Source organism: Chelonus insularis, unplaced genomic scaffold (genome assembly GCF_013357705.1).
Source record: "Chelonus insularis isolate UGA/USDA-ARS -01 unplaced genomic scaffold, ASM1335770v1 contig_135_pilon, whole genome shotgun sequence".
Lineage (NCBI taxonomy): Eukaryota > Metazoa > Arthropoda > Insecta > Hymenoptera > Braconidae > Chelonus > Chelonus insularis.
The window spans coordinates 2,653,481-2,675,436 of NW_023276376.1; the positions used below are offsets into that span (position 1 = coordinate 2,653,481).

The 21,956-nt window shown below is 28.4% G+C and overlaps 6 protein-coding genes across 9 annotated transcripts; 3 read left to right on the forward strand and 3 right to left on the reverse strand.

The window, feature by feature from the left end:
* Positions 1 to 13: 13 nt before the first annotated feature.
* Positions 14 to 3,724, forward strand: Wbp2 (WW domain binding protein 2). Of its 2 annotated transcripts, XM_035095673.1 has the most exons (6): positions 14 to 194; positions 1,002 to 1,336; positions 1,428 to 1,580; positions 1,672 to 1,842; positions 3,231 to 3,316; positions 3,393 to 3,724. In XM_035095673.1, the coding sequence occupies exons 1-6, from the start codon at positions 139 to 141 to the stop codon at positions 3,438 to 3,440; spliced, it is 849 nt and encodes a 282-aa protein (XP_034951564.1). In that variant the 5' UTR covers positions 14 to 138; the 3' UTR covers positions 3,441 to 3,724. The 2 variants fall into 2 exon arrangements, with proteins under 2 accessions (XP_034951564.1, XP_034951562.1); XM_035095671.1 differs by lacking the exons at positions 3,231 to 3,316; positions 3,393 to 3,724 and having other exon boundaries at positions 1,672 to 2,319.
* A 229-nt stretch (positions 3,725 to 3,953) lies between these two features.
* On the reverse strand, positions 3,954 to 5,504 carry LOC118074390 (uncharacterized). Its single transcript, XM_035095562.1, has 2 exons — positions 4,330 to 5,504; positions 3,954 to 4,211 (listed from the first exon to the last, which is right to left on the reverse strand). Exons 1-2 carry the CDS (start codon positions 5,107 to 5,109, stop codon positions 3,996 to 3,998), a joined length of 996 nt encoding a protein of 331 aa, XP_034951453.1. The 5' UTR covers positions 5,110 to 5,504; the 3' UTR covers positions 3,954 to 3,995.
* A 586-nt stretch (positions 5,505 to 6,090) lies between these two features.
* LOC118074599 (ubiquitin domain-containing protein UBFD1-like) lies at positions 6,091 to 8,194 on the reverse strand. The gene is made up of 5 exons (XM_035095950.1): positions 7,907 to 8,194; positions 7,269 to 7,613; positions 6,993 to 7,183; positions 6,610 to 6,798; positions 6,091 to 6,518 (listed from the first exon to the last, which is right to left on the reverse strand). The coding sequence occupies exons 1-5, from the start codon at positions 7,917 to 7,919 to the stop codon at positions 6,408 to 6,410; spliced, it is 849 nt and encodes a 282-aa protein (XP_034951841.1). The 5' UTR covers positions 7,920 to 8,194; the 3' UTR covers positions 6,091 to 6,407.
* Positions 8,195 to 8,526: 332 nt separating this feature from the next.
* LOC118074600 (Polycomb protein Su(z)12) lies at positions 8,527 to 13,552 on the forward strand. 3 transcript variants are annotated; one of them, XM_035095953.1, is made up of 10 exons: positions 8,527 to 8,753; positions 9,950 to 9,996; positions 10,365 to 10,548; positions 10,613 to 10,704; positions 10,777 to 10,972; positions 11,064 to 11,429; positions 11,512 to 11,858; positions 11,931 to 12,184; positions 12,258 to 12,861; positions 12,947 to 13,106. In XM_035095953.1, the coding sequence occupies exons 1-10, from the start codon at positions 8,654 to 8,656 to the stop codon at positions 12,968 to 12,970; spliced, it is 2,214 nt and encodes a 737-aa protein (XP_034951844.1). In that variant the 5' UTR covers positions 8,527 to 8,653; the 3' UTR covers positions 12,971 to 13,106. The 3 variants fall into 3 exon arrangements, with proteins under 3 accessions (XP_034951844.1, XP_034951842.1, XP_034951843.1); XM_035095951.1 differs by having other exon boundaries at positions 12,258 to 13,552; XM_035095952.1 differs by having other exon boundaries at positions 10,613 to 10,683; positions 12,258 to 13,552.
* A 1,056-nt stretch (positions 13,553 to 14,608) lies between these two features.
* Positions 14,609 to 16,977, reverse strand: LOC118074452 (methyltransferase-like protein 22). The gene is made up of 6 exons (XM_035095664.1): positions 16,235 to 16,977; positions 16,082 to 16,155; positions 15,504 to 15,626; positions 15,240 to 15,425; positions 14,964 to 15,131; positions 14,609 to 14,889 (listed from the first exon to the last, which is right to left on the reverse strand). The coding sequence occupies exons 2-6, from the start codon at positions 16,152 to 16,154 to the stop codon at positions 14,609 to 14,611; spliced, it is 831 nt and encodes a 276-aa protein (XP_034951555.1). The 5' UTR covers position 16,155; positions 16,235 to 16,977.
* Positions 16,978 to 18,173: 1,196 nt separating this feature from the next.
* Positions 18,174 to 20,618, forward strand: Pdi (protein disulfide isomerase). Its single transcript, XM_035095955.1, has 4 exons — positions 18,174 to 18,567; positions 18,958 to 20,033; positions 20,102 to 20,230; positions 20,371 to 20,618. The coding sequence occupies exons 1-4, from the start codon at positions 18,420 to 18,422 to the stop codon at positions 20,506 to 20,508; spliced, it is 1,491 nt and encodes a 496-aa protein (XP_034951846.1). The 5' UTR covers positions 18,174 to 18,419; the 3' UTR covers positions 20,509 to 20,618.
* Positions 20,619 to 21,956: the final 1,338 nt, after the last annotated feature.

Here is a 21,956-nt window from a genome sequence, read left to right on the forward strand (position 1 = left end):
TGCGCATGTCTAAATGACATTCTGAACATCATATGAATCAGCTGATCCCAGTCATACTATTCTGGAGAGTTTTTATCAGCAAGTAGTGAACAATCATTGAATATTTATTGAAGAAAAAATTTAAAAACATCATTAAAGATGTCATTAAATACAGCACATGCCCATAATGGTGTTCTCCTTCATGCCGGAGAATGGTGAGTACTCAAAAAACGAATAGTTTGTTGGCACCTGCTCTAACGCAATTCATACGTGAAATTATGAAATCGTTTACTTGTGCAACGTAGTTGTACAAAGATGACCTTGATTTTATCGTTCAACATCATCTAATTGTCCCTTTATGTCATTTGCACCATTTTCATAAATTGCATCCTACGTGATACTGGGCAACTATGATGATGTTGAATTATTTTCTCATTTTTATTCACATTCAAATGGAGCTAACAGTTGACAGAAGATATCAGTCATTGGTCTTATCTTCAGGTTTTATTTTATTTGCAATTCTTTTTGCATGATAACAATTTGTTTATTGAAAGAATTGTTTTTGATGAAACGAAAATATGATTTTTATCAAACAGCGGATTAAATGAATTGTTATTGATAAATTCCAAAAATCTAACTTTGTTAAATAATTGATGTTTCAAGAATGTTAATTATGGATCAGTAGAATATTATTTATATTACCTTTCCATTTTTTCTTTTCATTTGTTTCATCTGATGAAACATAACCTATCAATGGATTTTATTCTATTAAGTCACAAGTTGTAAAAAATTTTTGTGTCACCATCTTGCACGTGCGTGAATAATTGACTTACGAAACTTTCAAACAATTAATTATTAAAAAAAAATTTTTTTATGTTGTAATGCTAATCGTCATGTAATACAGTGAGATTGTTTAGCCTCTCACTAGAGAAATACTTCCTATCAAGGATAGAAAACTTTAGATATATTAAATGAAGCATAACTAAAGCAATTACATCACTTATTTTATATTCTTATTTCAGCATTCTCCTTTTCTGTGACAATGTCAGTATGGAGTTTCATGGTCAAGAACAACCAGAATTCATGGGTAATAAGAAAGGACGAATATACTTAACTACACATCGAATGATTTTTAATGCAAAAGATCAGAAAGAGAAAATGCAGTCTTTTAGTTTCCCTTTCATTACCCTGAGCGAAGTAGAGCTTGAGCAACCAATGTTTGGAGCTAATTATATTAAAGGGAAATGTCGTGCTCAACCTAACGGTAATTGGGTAGGAGAATGCAAGTTCAAGTTACATTTCAAAAATGGTGGAGCTATCGAATTTGGTCAAGCGATGCTTAAAGCAGCATCAATGGGTATGTTGTTTTTTGAAAAAAAAAAAAAAACAACAAAAATTGATTTTAAGAGAAGGAATAGTTTAGATAAATATTGAAAATTTTTAAACAGCTCAACGCAATGGACCTGGATATGATGTACCACCGCCTTATCAGCCACCGTCATCTGATTGGTATGCAGCTCCTCCACCAGCTTATCAAGCTGCTCCAACAGGATATTATGGTTGGGTTCCGCCAACTAACGTATTTCCAGATAGACCAGCGGGTTTGTTGTTATCACTAATAATCATAAAAATGATAACTGTTACATAGTCACTCTATTTTAAACTTTTAATAATAATTATTTTCTTCACCAGCTAATACAGTGTATATGACAGATATGCCTCCACCATACCCAGGAATAAATGCTCCTTATGTTAGTGGTGGAGCTCCTCAACAACAAGCTTGGGGTAATGCATCATTCCAACAAAATGGTGCTCCTGGCTGGGCTAATCCTAATTACAATGGTCATCCAAATTCTCAAGCAGGTGCGTATCCTGGCTATCAACAACCACCTTATAATAGTTATCCACAAGCAACTTACAATAATTATCCACAACAACCACCACCCTATTCACCTTATCCTCAACCAGGACCACAAGGGCCTTATGCTCAATCTTATAATCCTTACAACCAGCCTCCATATCCGGGAATGTAATATATGAATGAATATGGCTGTCTCAGTATTATAAATTTTTAATAATATGCAAGAAATAAGTTTTATTAATTACCATAAATACAAGTTAATTAATTCAAAAAAACGAGGTTTTTAATAATTCAAAAATAGCTTCGAAGTGATTCATTTTAGTTATTGAGACAGTTGTTGTTTAGAGAAATATTTGATTATTTTTTATGTATAACCATTTCCAGTAATTTTGAAAATACACTGAATATCTTTATCAAATTATAATGATGATGCTTTAAATGTATAAAAATACTTAAAATGTGTTAATGAAGTTTAAAACACTGAGATTTCTATTTTTACTAAATAATTGAAATGTAAAAGTTTATAACATTAATGAAGAATTATTGAACTGTTACAATTATTTCAATAATTTGTCAATTTATCACTATGAAATTATCAATAATTTCTTTATAAAATGATTTACGAATGCTTATTAAATAATCAATAATGCTTGCTGTTTTTTTATTTATATAAGCCCTGCCAATATAGTAATGAATTGAGTTGAACGATAATCTAATAATGAGTAAATTCAATTTGAATATTCTTACAAATTGAATCTTATATCATAGAAATTTTTGTAGATATTTTATATAAGTGGTCCTATATTGCTTGAGGAAATTTTTTAACATTACGCAAGTAAAAATATTGCATAAGATATGTTTGGGTGACTTGTGGTAAGATTGGCTTTCACTGAGCTCAGTCATCTTTCGGTTCGAGTCTTGTGAATTATAACGTGGATTCTATCTTAATTTTTCAATATAAGCAATTCTATGAGAAACCGCATCATTTTTCTCTTAGTTTTGCTCAAATGGGTGAAGCTTAGAATTTTTAAGTTAAATTCTAAAAATGTTAATTTGAGTGCATCAAGTAATTATTAAAGGTCAATGGTATAATATCGACAATGCAGGGTGTAGATTTCAAGCCTGTCACTCGTATTCACTTTACTATTGCTGCATAAATTCATGCATCAAGCCAGTGGGTAGGCAAGTGGATTCTGTGTCTTCGAGACAGTAAATTATTGATTTATAATTTAATTGCTAAACAATGCCAAAGACCGACAGGTGCAGTGTAACAAAAGTGTATGCTTGTATGTAATCCTTACTTATCTAAAGACGTTTATAGCAACTTTAATATACATTTAACAGATTCTTTGAGATATAATGTCCTTCACTTGTTCACTTTTTCGTGTAGATGCCAAGGCCGCAGAAGCTGCACAAAGTGCATATTATGATCCCAGCAGACCACAATGTGCTTATGTTCCACCGCCTGCATACTATGTGAGTTTTTTATTCAAACAATTATACAAGTAAATAATTCACCAGAAAAAAATTATTAATCACAATTAATTTATAGGAAAGTCCACCAAGTTTCCAACAAGCAACAGAGAAAAAAGATCAATAAATAATTACAACTATCTTCGGCAATCAAATATTTTCAAAGTATTCTCAATTTTTTCACAATCTTACTATTTTTCATATCTGTTTATTATAAATAATTAACATATTCTGATCAAATTCTACGTATTACTACGTAATGTATTTAATTTGTTAAATTATTCTTGCATAAATCACTTTGCATTTTTTGTTCAAATTTTCAGTTGTTATTTAACAAATGTAATTAAATGTCTGTTAGGGCCAAAGAGAATGTCAGTGATACAACTCATAGTATGTTGAATAAAAAAAAAATTTGCAGTTGAAAAGAACTCATGAACATTAACGAAACAAAACTAAAAATAACAATAATTAAAAAATATTTTATAATTTAACATTTATAAGTGATTTATTATTTATTTTTAAGCATTTTATGTATTGTCATGCATTTCTATAAATAAAACACGCTGCATAGCAATTTGATTAGTGTTTTTATTATTTAAATTATTAAATTTTATATAAAAACTGTACAAAATCTGTTTTATATGTACATAATATGCATACTCAAGAGAAAAAACATTCAATTCTATCCATATTCTGATGTAATTGTAAGACTTAATTGATCATTAGAAACGTAAGTTTTATGATACCATATTCGAGTATCTAATAAAATAATATCGCCTGTATCTACCGAAAAACTAAAACTGCTACAAATATGATCACATTCAGGTGTTGGTGCAACCGTCCATATCTTCTTTCCAATGATCTGTCCTTGCCACATAAGACGTGGAATGTAATCTAACTGTAAAACCGAGATGATTATGGCAATAAAATCTAGGATAAATTCTAACAGTCTTTCAATAAACGTCAGCCAACAAATAACTAGCTGATGAATGACAATTTAAATAATTCATACTTACATGCATCAATGCTCCTTCGTGATATCCCAAAAAAATGTAATTTGTTTGTGGAATTTCTGCATCGAGTGGGAAGAAATTCGGTGATTCATAATATTCTTTCATTATTTCTACCACTTGAGGATGACAATTTTTCCAGCCCACATACCACGAAGACTCATTTAAAACGTTTCTAGCACGACGATCACTCATTGTTAGAACGTCTCTTAATGACGAAAAGTTACTTTTGAAAGGAAGAAATTGGCACTCCTCTTCAAAGGAATCATAAGCACCTTCTATACTTTCATAAAGATCGTGGAAAAATTTAAGACTAAAATCTTTGGAAGCACGCCAAGACTTTGCTGCACCTTTTATTACAATAGGTCTTGAAGAATAAGCGTATGGTTTAAACTCTTCTCTTGTTAAATTTGGCAAAATTAAAGCTGAGTCAATACCCTTACAGAAATTACAATCCGATACTGGTCGTGTAAATTCCCATACTAGATAATTATTTGGAATAAGACATCGTCTTTCATAAATATATTGCGTTATATTATTCATTTGTGGAGTATAAATAATTATCATTAAAGTTAAAGGTATAAATATATAAAAAATATACTTCTTAAAATAAAATGGATAAAAAATTGAATACTTTTTAAAAGTTTCATGATTTCTAGATTTGGCCATTTTTTTTAAACTTTTTAAATTTACACCTCGGTTCAAAAACTCTTCATTAATTGCAAGAAACATCTCACGAATAATTTCTGCACTTTTTTGATGTTGATCTTCTTTCATCTTCGCCATAATTCAAAATATTATTAAAAATTTAGAAAATATTTGTCACCTTTGTATTACATTACACTTTATAAATTTGATTTGATTATAATCATTACGTGCGTCATCCATTTCTATATGCGTTATCTGACTTTATTTAATCTTTACTTTACATGACGTCAAATTTGTTTCATCTGATTTACCACATCAAAACATGTTTTTTCTTCAATACTCATTACTGAACAGAGAGTGTATTTAATATCACAACTTAAGATTCACGATTTCAATGCATTACTTTTGAAACTGAAAGTTTCTCTTGTAAATGATGCTATTTGTTCCTTTTATGGAATTTTTAAGAAATTGTTTATTGTTAAAATTTATGTCTAACTTTTAAGTAACGCAAAATACGGGATGTTCGTCCTTGAGCCGCTTACGTTTGACTGAAAGAATAAGAAGAGTAGGGGAATATTGATCACACGTGGTAAACTTTCTTCTTGCGATTGGTGGAATGTTCTTGGTTTGTGCTGGACCTCTAAACGCGCTTTGCATCTGCTATGCTAGTTACTAAATGAAGAAGAAGAACGAAGATGAAAAGAAAGAATAGGAGAATGTTTGAAAAGACTACGTTTTGTCAACGCTCGGGTCTGGCTATTTAACAGCATGATGAGGCGTTTCCTGCAGCCACATGGATGACAGATGCGGTTATCATCTTCCTTTCTTTTTTGCTTCTTAGCTGCATATTTCAGTTTTGCTTTTCTATTGTAGAAACTGTTGTAAATTTTAGCCTATTCCTTTTTAGTGTGCCTATGCACACAGAAGAAAGTTAAATGAAATATTTTCAGGTAAAATTTTGTATTGACAGTAATTTTTGAATTTTCTAAAATAACATGAAAAAAATAATTTAAGGAATATAGTAGAATTCAGCAATAGAAAAATATTAAATATAGTTTTGTTTAATTGGTAAAATACAAATGATTGTATCTTAAACATTTTAGTTTTATTCCTTTATTTTTTAAAATCAATAACAAACTTTTTAAATACTTTATTAATAGTGTTTATCCATAAATTTTATATTTTAATTCTTTTCAAATGCAAATAAACATTTTTTACTTCTCCATATGTAAGATCTTACATTACAAAAATGTGTTTATTATTGAATGATTTGGCAACGCAGTTATCAAATATGTGTAAGAGACATTTATAAACGAAATAATTTATAAACTTACATCAAAAAATGCGTGACTAGCATAGTCAATAATGACAATGTTTATATTCAATCGCACTTTAATTTTCTTGTAATTATCGAAGTTTTGATATTCAAGAGTTAATCAGAAATAGCACCATTTACCAAGAATCGCTTCTTTTATCGCTGCTATGTATTGTGCAGGAACCCAATAGATCCAATATCGAGAAGCTTCTGTTGTACCTAATTGAATACCCTGTAAAATGTATATTTTTAATGTTAAACATGTGTTTTTTAATTGTACTAAATCATTAAAAATTTTTAAAGTAAAATTTGAATAACAATACCATGACATGATATTCAGGATGTTCTGAAATTGCTTCACTAATAACCCCTTTTATTGAATTCATTGGTATTTTATCAGTCCTTTCTTTTGTACCAATCCAAAGTTGATCTTGTTCTAATTTAAACGTCAATCTTACTTTACCTCCTGATTTATTGAGCATGCCCGATAATGGAAAATCAGGTAAAGGATCCTAAAAAACGAAAAGAAATAATTAATTAAAGAAACAACTTTGCTGATATGAATCACTGTTAGATTGAAATGTTAAATTAATACGTTATTGAAGTTTACTATAAAAAATGTACTCAAGTTTTTTCTAAAAAAATATCGAGTTCAAGTATAGTTTTATCACATTTCCAACCCGAAAATTGATCAAAGTCATGTTACCTTAGTGTCTAAAATACCAGGCATAGCATCTTCTGGTATGCCTTTATCCAAAACTTTTCTGTGTATTTTTTGTTGTGATAAAGGTTCTTTACTGGAAGCTCCTTGAGCTTCATCTTGAACTTCTTGTTTACTTGGAACTGACAATGCCAGTACGTCATTCAATTTCGATCCTACTATCATAACTTTGGCTCCTGGAATCAAATATAACTTTCAGTATTATGAAACTTTGATAATAAAATGAAGGTATTTTTATTAAAGATGAAAACAAATATTTACCACTGGTAACTCCAAGACTCCTCAAAGTATCATGATCTTTGGCTAAACCTTTGATCATAACTTTTTGCATTTCTTTTGGAACTGATATAATATTTTGTAAATAATCTTTCAACTCAGCAACTGTTCCATCAAATGGAAAGGTAATATCAATTTTTTTCTTATTATAAACTATTTTAAAATCTACATTTTCTTTAGGTTTATTTGAACATTCATTAATTATATTATCCATTGTAACCTTTATATTTTGTAACTCTTCACTTGATGATTTGTTATTAGAATCCACATTTTCTTCTAAATGTGAACTACTACAATAATTTTCTCTATGAGCATCAGCTTTTTCTGCGTCTGTATCATAAAAGAATAAAACAAATTAATAAACTATTTCTATTTATAAAAATGTTACATTCAAGGATCTATAAATATGAGAATTTTTAGTTAATATTCTCTTTGTTGTCATAAATCCAACCTATCTGGTGTTTATTTCAATTTGAATGTTTCGTTTTCAAAAATATCTGAATTAGTAACTATTAGATTCCACCAATTTTTAAAATTTTCAGTTAATTAAGTTACAAATCAATATTATTCATCATTGAATTTATGATGTTTAATAATAAATGGTAAATAACACCTTTACGTACCAACAAACTCCATGATGAATTGAGTTTTGTTGTATAGTCACTCGTAATATCACTACTACGTACAAGAATAAGGGACAGACTGGCGCATGTCTCTCTAGAACTTGCTTATGGCGACCAAACTTTCGTAATGCTAATAGTTTACTCATGAAAGAGCATGCAACGTGCCGATCTTCAAGGACTTCATAAACAATGCAATAGCTAGGTCCGTTACTAAATGACGCATTTACATTTGTAGAGAGATACCTTATTTTATTGAGTACAAACTAAATGTCTTTTTGACTTCTTTAAATATGTTTCTATGCATTCGTGGCATTTAACTTATACTAAATAATACTTTTTTTGTTTATTTATTTATAATATTGATTAGATAAACTTTTTTGTACACTCCAATAAAGTCAAAAACGTAAGATTTTAATCTTTATATTTGATATACATTTTATCATAAATAATTGTAGTGTCTTTTAATAGAATAATGAAGACAATATTTTAAAAAATTAGAACAAAATTTGAGTCTGTTTATAATTTCAAATTGAGCGCTTGTATTCAAAGTATCGCCCTCTGAACCATTTGTACTGTATATTTCAGCACAGAATATACTATCGGATGAGTACTATAAGCAGCATTGGGCAGTAGCAAGCACTTTAACAGTATCAGCAGTAGTTTTTCGCGCGGGTTAGGTGTATCTTTTTATTTTTTGGGTGTGATAGGCGAATTTGTAGTTATAAGCACGTGAAGGAAATAGCAAAAATGCCGCCTAAAAAACGGGACAAAGATCTTGAAAATCAAAAACCACCACGAATGGATCAAATTCAAGCAGATCACGAGCTATTTCTGCAAGCATTCGAAAGTGAGTCTTTGTTTAAATACCTCTCTCATCTTTCACTTTTACTTTTTTCTGTTTCAACTCATCGTTTAGTTGCACTTATCAATGTTTCTATTACTTATAATCTTATCGATATAGTGCAAATTTTATAATTGACAAAGCGTCTAACATAACCCCTATTAACAAAGATAATTTTCAAGCGCCGTCGCGCGCGTCGGGTCACTTACCTTCTGTCTATTAACATTTAATGTATAGACACCTGTCACATTTTGATTTTAATAATATTCTGAAGAGGATATGATTAGTCCAATTATTATGTTATTGAAATTTATATTTAATTTTATGATATGAATCATTCGATGTAAGCAACTTCTTCAGGAAACCTCCCTAATGATCTTCAGGCCAAATTATTCATCATACGCACAGACGTACAAAATAATATGCAAGTACTAAAAAAGAAAATATAAAAAAACATACAGAATATAATACGGTGTTAGCTAAATTAAAAGTTTTTAGAAATTATTTCTTTATTTGCGGAGTTCTTTTAATGTTCACAGTTGAATAATATATTACAAAAAATAATAATGTTCCAATTATATGACTCTTTAGGATTTTTTGTAGTGAAAGTATTTAGTAATTAATTGGGATTTGAGTTTTTTAAAATAATCCGAAATTTTTAAGTAATCAGTCTAAGGAAAATAAATAATGAAAGAATTTTACAGATGATTAGTTATTATTTATGGACAATTACTTAATTCCCATATGCGAATTGAATTGGATTAATGTTGCAAATTTCATTTTTTTGGCTCAGAGTTTATTGAAATCTAACGATCTATTTGTGTGTAACATTGTAATATTGATTTTTTTGTCTTGACTGATGTACTTGTATTGAACTTTTTTAAATAATGTGTGTGAATCCTCGTTTTATAAACGAGATCAGAGCCGTTTAGCCTGCTGAATCGTAACAAGTTTCCGTGCAGGCTTCTCGTATGTAACGAGTCCTAACGAATCATCATCTCTCGTTTTGAATCGCGAAGGATCAAATGTACTTGCTTTAATTTTTACTTTTACATCATACGAAATCTACTTTCACTTTTGAGTATTATTTCTTTGCTAGCCATCTGGTGGTTGGTTTCTTTGTTATTGTGTCTGTGAATTATCGTTGAAAATAATTATTTTAAACAAAATATATTCTAACAATAATCTTCATTAAATTACAGAACCAACACAGATTTATCGTTTTCTACGCACACGGAACCAAATTTCAGTAAGTTCTTCACAAATTTTTCTATTATTATACACTTTATGCATTCTTATGTTATATCTGTCACTGGAAATGTTAATCAAATTTTGAAAAAATAATTAAGACAACTCTAGCCATTTATTTATTTCAACGATCGTTACTAAATTTTTGGTTCAATTGGTGATTAATAATTAGAAGATATCATATTAATTTTTCTTTAATTTTTTAACGGTATGTATTATTCTATAATTTCAAAATTATTCTTTGTTTTTTTTTTGTTTTTTGAATACACGTGTTTTTAAAAAAAAAATTCTACACGTTTTTTCTTCATTAATCAAAGTAATTTGAATAAATCAAGGATTACTGTTTTTAAATAATAAATATTCTTTCAGCCAATATTCTTATATAGAAATTTGACATACATGAAAGAACGTATGTCAAGAACTCATAAAACTCGACATGGATTCAAAATTGATACAATTCTAGAAAAAATAATGATAAAAAATAATCTTGAACAAAATCCAGGTCTACGTGGCTATATGACTCTTACCTTTCTGGGTTTTTATGATAAAAAAAGTAAGTTAAATAATTTCTTAATATTTTATACAATTATTCACTGTATTTTCTCTTTGTTTTACAGTAGAAACATTGCAAGATTCTGTTAAAGTCGAAACTCTCTTGTTAAAAATATCTCACAAGAAACGTAAAGACGTGAGTTCACCAATATTACAGGTAACGAAATGAAATAAAATAGTGTAAATATACATGAAAAAAATAACAATAACATGAATGTTTTTATTGAAGGTATCTGTGGGAACTAGTGAAGTTCCAATAAATCCATCAGAAAATCATCCTCCACCAAAAGCACCTACTGTTTCTATACCTAATGAATCATTCAATTTGAACAATGGCCATATTGCAAAAACTTACATGCTGCTTTTAAGAGTTTACTGTGTATCTAACAATGGCTGCCTTATAAATAACTGTGATTTAGATTCAGGTCAATGTCTATAATAATATGTATTTACATACAGATATTCAACGATACTTTGAGCCGTTAAATTATTTGTAAATTTATTTAATATTTACAGAGCCAGCACAAAAAAGGCGGAAATCTTCGCCCGCTAATTACAAAAATTGTGGAGAAGAAATGAAACTTTATGGCTCAGAATTAATTGTATATGATAAACATAATCGCTGTTTATTAACAGATGGAGATTATGAATTAGGATTGCAAGAAGTTCAAACAAATGTTAAATCAAGTCCTAAGAAGCATAGTTCTTGGGAATCAATTGTTGATATTAAAGAGTGTGGTCCTTTTGAAGTGTTCAGTCGAGGCCCGACGTTAAAATTTAGACTTAGCTGGACGACAGAACCAAGTAATGGTCTTGTCGATCGACCTACACTCATTCATCCACTGCCTAATGGTGATAATAAAGAAAATCGTCCAGGAAACAGTAAGTTTCAATTGAAAATAATTTATAATTCAATGAACATAACCACGAATAATTTGTAATAATAATAAATGTTTTACTACAGCTGATCTGGATCGTTGTGCCACAAATAATAATAACAATAATAGTAATAATAACAACAATAATAGTAATAATAATAGTAATAATAGTACGAGTAGTAATACTAATACGACACTGCCAAATCCTAGTCTGTTGACACCGTCAAAGATGTCTAGTACAGCTGAAAAATGTGATTCTGCAGAAGGGATGCAACAAATTGTTTATCAATTTTTATATAATAATAATAGTCGACAGCAGACAGAGGCATGCGAGGATCTCCATTGTCCTTGGTGTTCTCTGGATTGTGGCAAATTATATTCTTTACTGAAGCATCTCAAACTCTGCCACTCACGATTCACCTTTACCTATGTGGTAAAATTTTTTATTTTTCTATTATTCCTTCAACATTTTCAAACATCAATGTATCATTATTCCGTATTACAGCCAATACCACAAGGTGCACGTATTGATGTCGCTATTAATGAGTGTTATGATGGCTCTTATGCTGGAAGTCCTCATGAGCTTATCTCTCAACCTTCTGGAGTTGCATTTTCACGTACTGGACCAACAAGACGGACTAGTGTAACAAATATATTAGTATGTAGACCAAAAAGACCAAAACCAAGTCTTTCAGAATTTTTAGATTTTGATGAGAATGAATTTGAAACACAGAGACCTTATATAACTGGTCATAATAGGTAACTAATATTGTAGTTTTTAGAGTATAATTTTTGAAAAAATTCTAATAGAACATATTTTTGTTCGATTTAGGCTTTATCATCATACAGTAACATGTTTACCAATATATCCAAAAGAAATGGATATTGATTCTGAGGGTGAAAATGATCCTAAATGGTTGCAAACTAAAACAATGATGATGATTGATGATTTTACTGATGTAAATGAAGGAGAAAAAGAGCTTATGAAAATGTGGAATCTACATGTAATGAAATATGGTTATGTTGGAGACTGTCAAATTCCACTGGCCTGTCAAATGTTCTTAGAATTTAAAGGAAAAGAACTATTAATGAAAAATTTATACCGTAATTTTGTTTTACACATGAGTAGTCTTTTTGATTTTGGTTTAATCAGTCCTGTGATTTTATATCAAACTATTCAAAAGCTACAAGAAATTATGAAAGAGGGCGGTGAAAATGGGGATATCAGAAAAGTTTTGCAAAAATCTCATGAAGCTCAAGTAGAACATTGGCTTTCAACAGGAATGCATAGTTCATCAGATAATACAAAACCAAATAGTATGCCTATCAAAACGCACTTCAACAATGAAGTATCAAATTCCAATGCCAGACGAAAAACCTCTTTACCACTAAGCTCGCCACCGGCTTCTCAATCAGTTAAGACAGTTCACAATACTGTAAGTAAGCAAGCAAGTATGGGTAACACACCATCGTCAAAATTAGTTATGACAAATGGAAATAAAAATACTAACTCTTATGCAGTTCAAAATACATCCAATAAAATAAATGGCGATGATGTTGCTATAACAAATAGTAATGGAACCAAAGTTTCAGAAAACGATTCAAATACAAATGAATCATGTCAGAATAACAGAAAAAATGAACCACCAACCAGACGTAAAAGTACAAATTCTATTGTTGTATCTACAAATAATGTAGCATCTATGAGAAGAAAATCTATGGCTAGCGATAATGTCAACAATGAGTATCACAGAAGAAAATTAGTACTCGATGCGATACCGTCCGGTGGAGTTGTCAATTCTAAAATATCTCATAATGACGAAAGCTATTGAAAATCGCTGGAAATAAGTTTGATATAAATTTAAAATAATATTCAGTCAAACCTTCGAAATTTTAGTCATTCACAGCAGCTAATTCTTTAAAAAAGGATACAATTAATTAAGTTACTATAAATATCGTCTTCTTCAGTTATTACTGAATAAGTATGCAAGAGACAATTAATTCGAAAAGACTAAAATTAAGAGTGTTTGACTGTATCCTTTTCGATTGCGGAAATTGTACTTTTTTGTACAGTATTTGTTGTGGATAATTAATATTGACATCGTAGTGATGATAGTTTATAAAAAATTATTTGTCATTACTCTCCCTGCTAGATGATTTTTAATATAGAAATTTAAATATACAAAAAAAAAATTGATTTTTAAAGTCTAAAAACTATCTATTACACGACAATTCTAGGTCCCCAGCATACATTTGAAATAGATCGATAATGTAATCCATATCTTATATTTAATTCTATTAAACAGAGCATCAGATAAAAATTTTTTCAATCACATTAGCAATTCTATTAACTCTAGTCAAGTGTCCTACTTTCCATTTTTACAATTGAATCTGTTTCTTATTATTATTTTTTTTAATTATATTCTTATAGTTGGCTTTGATTCATTGATAATTTTGTATAAGCTTTATATTTTAAATGTTTTTTATGTACTAATTAAGCAATGTATAGTTTGCAACTTAATTGCACAATATTTCACTTATTGTTGTTCTTATAAAAAAAAATCATTTACAATAAACCTCAGGGAAATTCACTGCTGGGGATAGGTATTTGATTTACATTCTTAAACTTATTGAAATAAGTTTGTAATTTTTAAGTCGAAAGCGAATCATTTATAATAGAAGGAAAGTGCCTTCAATTAAAAACCCGAGATTTCATAAGTAGAAATAGCAGTCAGCAATACTTACAACATTTAGTAATAAAAATGCTCTCTTTAATGTAAAAAGGATATATCATTATATTACCTTTAATTGTTGACTGTTTTTCTCAGAGACGTATTCGAGGACTGTATTTCCTCAACGTTCCGTACCTTAATGATTGATAATCGTATCATTTACCTACACATTTGACAACCACATACGCGTTTCTTTCACGAATTTATATTACAAAATAATGATAAAATTATAAATCATAATAAACAGCAATAAATGAAAAAGACATACTCTTTTTATGAGTTTCATTAACGTTCTTTTAAATAACTATTATTTGTAATAGTTACAAATAACAATAAAATCTGTAAAAATTAAGAATATTTTCGTTTTTATTTTAAGTATTTATACAATTTGTTGCAAAAATAATTTTAATTATTATTATCTTTTAGTTTAATACTTATGAAAATGATTAACTTATTGTTCGATATAAATTTTCATAAGAATCATGTGCGATACTCTGTTGTATTGAAAATATTGAGGAAAATCAGTTTTTAACATTTCAATTTTCCATTTTAAATTTTTTCTTTTTATGCAATAAATGAACTCTTCATACATAGGAGCCACAGAATCTAAATCACTTATTGTAAAAACAAAACGTTTTTCTAAAGCAACAAAAGCTACTCGACGATTATCAGAATTAAAAAGTTTTGCTAATGTATTAACGAAACCCTCAGTTATATCATTATCGTAAATTACTGAAATGAAAGTAAAGACTTGAAATAATATCTATGTTTAATAATTAATTCATAGATGTATATATTGTACTAACCATCTGCAGCTAATATAATTGAAGTTTTGTTCAATCTCTCCATAAATCTTGGAGACCAATTGGTGTCCAAAAAATTGAGCTCCATTGTCTGTACTTTTGCTTTTACATATTTACTATTACGTTTAAAATTTCTTTTTATAACTTCTATTATTCCATATGAATCAATATCTGTACAATAAAATAATGGATTATTAGTTACTTATTTATTTCATTAATTATTAAATTATAATAACTAATTGAATATTGTTATTTTCTTTTACTAATCTTAATACATACCAGTACAGATAACTTCCTTGGCAATCATACTTGCCACGATACTTGTTAATCCTACACCTGAACCTAATTCTAAGATATTTTGATTGTGAAAAAGTTTAAGATTGGCAAGAATATAATCTGCTAATAATAATGCACCTCGCCAAAGTTGAAGACCAACCAACGGAAGTTCTGTATTCATTTTATGTTCTAAAAAATTGAATTAATGAATTTTTTTGTGCAGGAAAGTAAGTCTAAGTATTCATTTCTGCTGATAATAATACTAACCAATCACAAGTTCTCCTTTTTTATTTCTAGGTAAAACAATATCTCCATCTTCATCATATTTAATTTCGTTATCTTCAGGATTTAATAAGTTTGAAGGATATTGGAATGGTATTTTAGTTTCAGCTGGAAAAACCGCATTAATTTTTTTTATGTTAAAAACAAATAAAAAAGAGTCATTATAAAACAAATGTTGATTGATTAATTAAACAGATTCTTATATTAATTGGAAGAAGATATTATTCGTGTTAATATTGAAATAAATGATCAATAAACACTCATTTCTATTAATTTTGAAAAATGAAACAAGACAAATCGATAAAATTAATCTTAAAGCATTTTTATCAAAACAGAATGATAAAAATTATTATTGATAATTTAAAAAAAGTTTTCAGCCTAAGAACGTATAAATATCATTATTAGAATAATTATTATTTTTTATATTATTCTTATAAACATTTTATGCTTATATCATCTTTAGGTGTAAAAGCAATTAGGCGGTTACGTGTATGAACGTGTACATACAATATTGTAAAACATTTTTGTTCTCATTAAAAAATATGAAGCTTTTCTAAACTTACAAATTTTATATTTAGATACTGGAGGAGTATAAATTTCTGAATTTATTTCTGAAGTGATTTTGTGGTATTCCATTCTGAAAAAGAATGAAAAATATCAGTGTCTACGCATGCATTATTTTAATGATAATTTAAAAAATTCCAATTGTAACTTACTTGAAAGTTATACAATTAGGTATATTACAAATTATCTTCTACACAAAATCTTAAAATTATAGATTTTTGGCACATAAATTGAGATATTTTAAAAATTATTATCTGAGATCAATTTTTTTCTTTCAATTGATAACTCAAATTTGTTAATTGTTTACTTCATCAATAGCACCTGGTAAAACAACTGATATATCGACAGATTTGTTAAAGTGACTGTCAAGTGTTGATAGATTTTAATATAATTTTCATTACATAATTCTAAATCATATATTATTATCTAGCTTATTGGTTGCCAAATAAATTTAGAAGGCCATATATTGAAATAGTATTATTTCATATGTAATAATATCCATATGCTCCATTTTTAATTGTTACAATAGGTACATATTCAAATCAAGTTTATTCTTGTTAATAAAATAATATTCACTTGCTGTCTTGAAAACAATTCTTGATAACAGAAAAACACCAATTACTTGTCATTTAATTTTGAATGAAGTATTTTTTATCGGAAGTTTATAAATGTCTATCTCTCGGAAAATAGAGAGAGCGCATGTATAGTAGCCATCTTGAGTAAGCATGCACGCAATATATTTTCATCGAAAACTTCACCTCCAATTTCTCATCTGCACAATTTATTCAATGTGCATTAGAAAAAATTTTGCGCGCCAACTTTGAGGAGATAATAAATTATAACTTATCCATACCTATCACAATTCTAAGCAAGGTTTGTGATTAGGTATGAGGTGTCTTTTATTAATGACAAAACTTCAATACAGTTTTCTTTTTTTGCTTACTTTACTACAAGAAATTACTTTTTTATCTGACATGCATATTATCATCTAGTTTTTATTTTTTTTTGTGCATAAATTAATATTTATTTTTATAGTTATGGAGCAATTGCTTGACCAAGTAAAATAGTCACTTTGAAAAAAATAATTAAGCATAACAAAAAAAGAAAAAAGATATTACTTAAAAGTAATAATTATTAAATAATTTTCCACATAATTCAAATATTATTATCTAAAACTTTTTTAATTCTGTTTTGGAGTAATGAATTAAATAATTTTTTTTTTACTTATATTACGAACATTTTCACAGTAGAAAATAATGATATTATTCAGCTATGAAAAAGAGATAATGTGATTTTTTACGTCTCAATCTATATTTAAATTTGTGATTAAGCCTTTCCTTTTTCGGGGAAATTCTATTATTTTTTAAATTACTAGAATTATTTACTAAATTTTTTTAATAAAAAATCTAATTTATTTCAAGATTTAATTATGGACTTTTAATCATTTATAAATATTTTGCTAAATTATTGTTTTTATTAAAAATATTTTAATATAAATAATAAAATGATTGATAAGTTAAATAAGAATGTTATATCATTAAATATAAATATTAATTTAACTTTACGAAGATTAAAAAAAATTGTTTTTCTCAGTATTTAATCCTTTAAAGATATGAATTTTTTTTTTATTTTCAGTCATTTAATCAATTCAATAAGTTATATAAGCGTTATCACAATAATCCGTCCTTGTTTTTTTTTCATTCATAAGTTTCATTCATTTTAGTAGTTATTAAAAAAAATAATAGTTAAATATTAGTAATAACGATAATAACTAGTCAATTACACTACAGTTCAATGCTCATTCACAGTCTATGCATTTTTCCCGCTCTTATTTGTATAGATAAGTTACAAATCTGCTCACATTAGTAATATATTACTAAAAAAAATCGATACTTCTTTTTGATAATGCTACGAATATATAAAGATTACTTCAACGTTTGACATAATCTCATAAATTATAAAGATTTATCATTTTTTTGTAACACCCATGTATAAGCTCTGAAATTGGTGATGACTTTTCAACGTAGACAATCGGCCAATCAGCGATTACCACGATGAAGGCGATCTGCCACGCGTTACTGTGATGTTCCGCCGGAGTTCCTTCAAACTTGTGGCGTGTACATAACTCGTCGTTCCGTTGTATCTCATCCTCCAGTCAGTTGAGTCTGAACTTGTGTCGTTAATCGTACGAATCGTTCTGTACTCACTAGACGATTCTATTTTTATTATAATTCTATTAAAATTTTGATTTATTTATAAATTGTTTATATATATATAAACATAACTTTAATTCATTTATTTTGGATATTCCATTTTTCATCTAAAAACTAACTAATAATGAGCGTCACCAGTTTGATAGTCGTGGCAGCTTTGTGCATCACCACAACTGTTGCCGACATTGCTACTGAGGATGGAGTTCTCGTTTTAACAAAAGAGAATTTCGATCAAGCCATCACTGATAATCCATACATGCTTGTGGAATTTTGTAAGTATATATTATACTAATAATAATATATATTATATTTTAACCAATTATTAGTCATTATTTACGTAGTTAGAATAAAATGAACTTCAAGACATATGGAGACATGTTAATAATACTTTTCTACAAAAATGGCTTTCTGATCATTTATCTTCTGTGAATATTTGTGGTCATGAGTAAAAACAACAAATTATGTAATAATTCGTCACGTAATTTGTAGACGTCTATAGGGTTCATTGCTCTTTAACTTTCTTTGACTGAATGAAGCATATGATTCATTATTATGATAATAACAGTAATAATAATAGTAATTTTCGAGCTAAGTTCATAAAGGATTCTACATAAGGTATCAATTGCGAAAAGAACAAAAAATAAATATAATTTTTTTTGTAGATGCACCATGGTGTGGTCACTGTAAATCATTAGCTCCAGAATACGCAAAAGCAGCCAAAGATCTTGCTGATAAAAAATCAGAAATAAAATTAGCTAAAGTTGATGCTACTCAAGAATCAGGTTTAGCTGAGAAACATGGGGTTAAAGGATACCCAACTTTGAAATTTTATCGCCATGGAAAATTCATCGATTACACCGGTGGTCGTGTAGCTGATGAAATCGTCAATTGGGTTACTAAAAAGACTGGTCCACCTGCTAAACATTTACAATCTGTTGATGAAGTTAAAGCTTTACTTGATGCTCATAACGTGGTTGTTATTGGATTCTTTAAAAATCAAGAATCTGAAAATGCTAAAGTATTCTTAGATGTCGCCAATACCATTGATGACCACGCATTTGGTATTTCTAGTAATGATGATGTATTCGCTGAATACAAAGTTGAAGATGGAAAAGTCCATCTTTTCAAGAAATTCGATGGTGGTCAAGTGATACCTTTCGAAGATGAATGGACCACAGAAAAACTTCAAGAATTCGTCTCAGTCAATGCTCTTCCATTAGTTGTTGATTTCAATCAAGAAACTGCACAAAAGATATTTGGTGGTGATATTAAGAGCCATCTTCTCGTATTTTTGAGCAAAGAAAAAGGTCATTATGATCAATATGTTGAAGGAATTAAGAAGCCTGCTGAAAAGTTCAAGGGAAAAATCTTATTCGTTACCATTAACGCTGATGAAGATGATCATGAACGTATCCTTGAATTCTTTGGAATGACGAAAGCAGATGTACCTGCCATGCGAATTATTAAATTAGAACAAGATATGGCTAAATTCAAACCTGAAAACCCCGATTTAAGTGGAGAAAATGTAATGGAATTCGTTACTGCATTCCATGATGGTAAATTAAAGAGACATTTGCTCACACAAGATCTTCCTGAAGATTGGAACAAAAACCCTGTCAAAGTACTTGTGGGTACCAACTTCCATGAAGTTGCATTCGACAAGAGCAAAAGTGTTCTCGTTGAATTTTATGCTCCTTGGTGTGGACATTGTAAACAGCTTGTTCCAATTTATGACCAGGTAACTTATAGAAGAATTATTTATCAATTATATTGATTTCTTTTATTATAATATATTTTTTTATTTAGCTTGGAGAAAAATACAAGGATAACAAAGAGATTGTCATTGCTAAGATGGATGCCACAGCTAATGAGTTGGAAGAAGTTAAAATAAACAGTTTCCCTACCATCACCTTGTACAAAAAAGAAACGAATGAGGTGTGTATCAATAATTAACTCCGATTTAGTTATTTATTTAAAATATTTAATGATTGAAAAATATATTTATTATAATATAAATATTAATGCATTAATAGTGTTTAAGACTATAGATTTTTTCTACGTCACTTATTTTTCAGGCTGTTGAATATAACGGAGAACGAACACTTGAAGGTCTTTCCAAGTTTATCGACTCTGATGGAGTTTATGGACAAGCTGCCGAAGAAGCTCAAGAAGTAGATGAAGATGACGATACACCAAGAAAGGATGAGTTATAAGTCTTGAGCGCACAGAAAAAAAGAAAAGATACATTGCTGCGGGTTATATTTTTTCCGCTTTATTAATTAGACAGTTATCAAGAGATCAAATCAATTCTCACGAAAAAAAATTATGATCACATGCTACATATGATGTATCTTAATATCTTGCCAACAATTCAATCACATCAATGATCTTTGGCGTGTGGTATTACTTACACATGTGAATATTAATTAATATTTATATTTATAACAATACTAAGACATTCGATATGTAAAAATCTTATACTTTTCAACAGCAGACTTCACATTAACAGTCAGGGTGGACATAGAATCTAAATAGATTTTCACACTTCCAAATGAAGTAAAATTGTTCCTCAGTTCACTTTAGCTTATTTACTTTTAGTATACTTACGTCTGAAATTTAGAATTTCGACTTCGAGTATCTTTCGACTTATTTTTTCTTGAATAAAACATTTATAGCATTTTTAATGATACAAACGAATTGTTACAGAATAATCTGTGAAAAAATAGCGAAAGATATGTTAATACTATTCCAATTTTTTTATTCTTTTTATAAAAAAGTTATTCTATTTTCGCAAGAATGCAACAAATTTAGGATAATGAAACAACGGATTATGTTAAAAAATTATATATATATATATAGTTATTTGATCTTATTGCATTCCGAAAGGACTGAAAAATAGAATGATTTAGAATTTGTATTTAAAAATCGTTTACTTTATGAAAAAATTTAAATAAAATGACATTAAATTCAATTTTTAATCAAATTTATTTGTACTTGAATTGAAGTTATATATTCCAGTCTTGTATGACTGAATATTGTGACGTGCAAAAAAACCATTGTGATTTACATATATAATATAAATATTTTTAATAATGAAAAAATATCGAGATCCATATATTGTAATTTTTTTTATCACTCATTTTACTCATGTGCAGAATCTACAAATAGCTAACAATTTATAAAAATAAAAACGATTATTAATATCAAAAAATGCTTTAAAATTGATTAACACTTCCAGTGCACAGCAAAATTTTGCCGTTAATGTCTAATATATCTCACTGATTATTTTAATATTTTTTATTTGAAAAATTTAGCAGCCAGCAGAACAAGACATAGCTGTTAAAGATATTAATTTAACAACTTTAAATGAGTTTTTGGATTCTACATTAACTAGAACTAAGCTTGTTCAAAATATGTTACAACTTGAATGCAATCAAGCTAATTATATTTTATCACCTTGGACAATTGAAACAGAAATTGATGAAAATATTGAAGAAAAGTGTACATGCATAAAAGTGAGTTTTATTTTTGATTTGTCATTAATTGATTCTTAATTTAATTTTATTATTATTTTTTATCAATTATTAATGTTCAGGAAAAAAATATAACTGAGCAAGCAACACAGATTGCTGATGAAATAGACAAAACTCTTGCAAAAGTT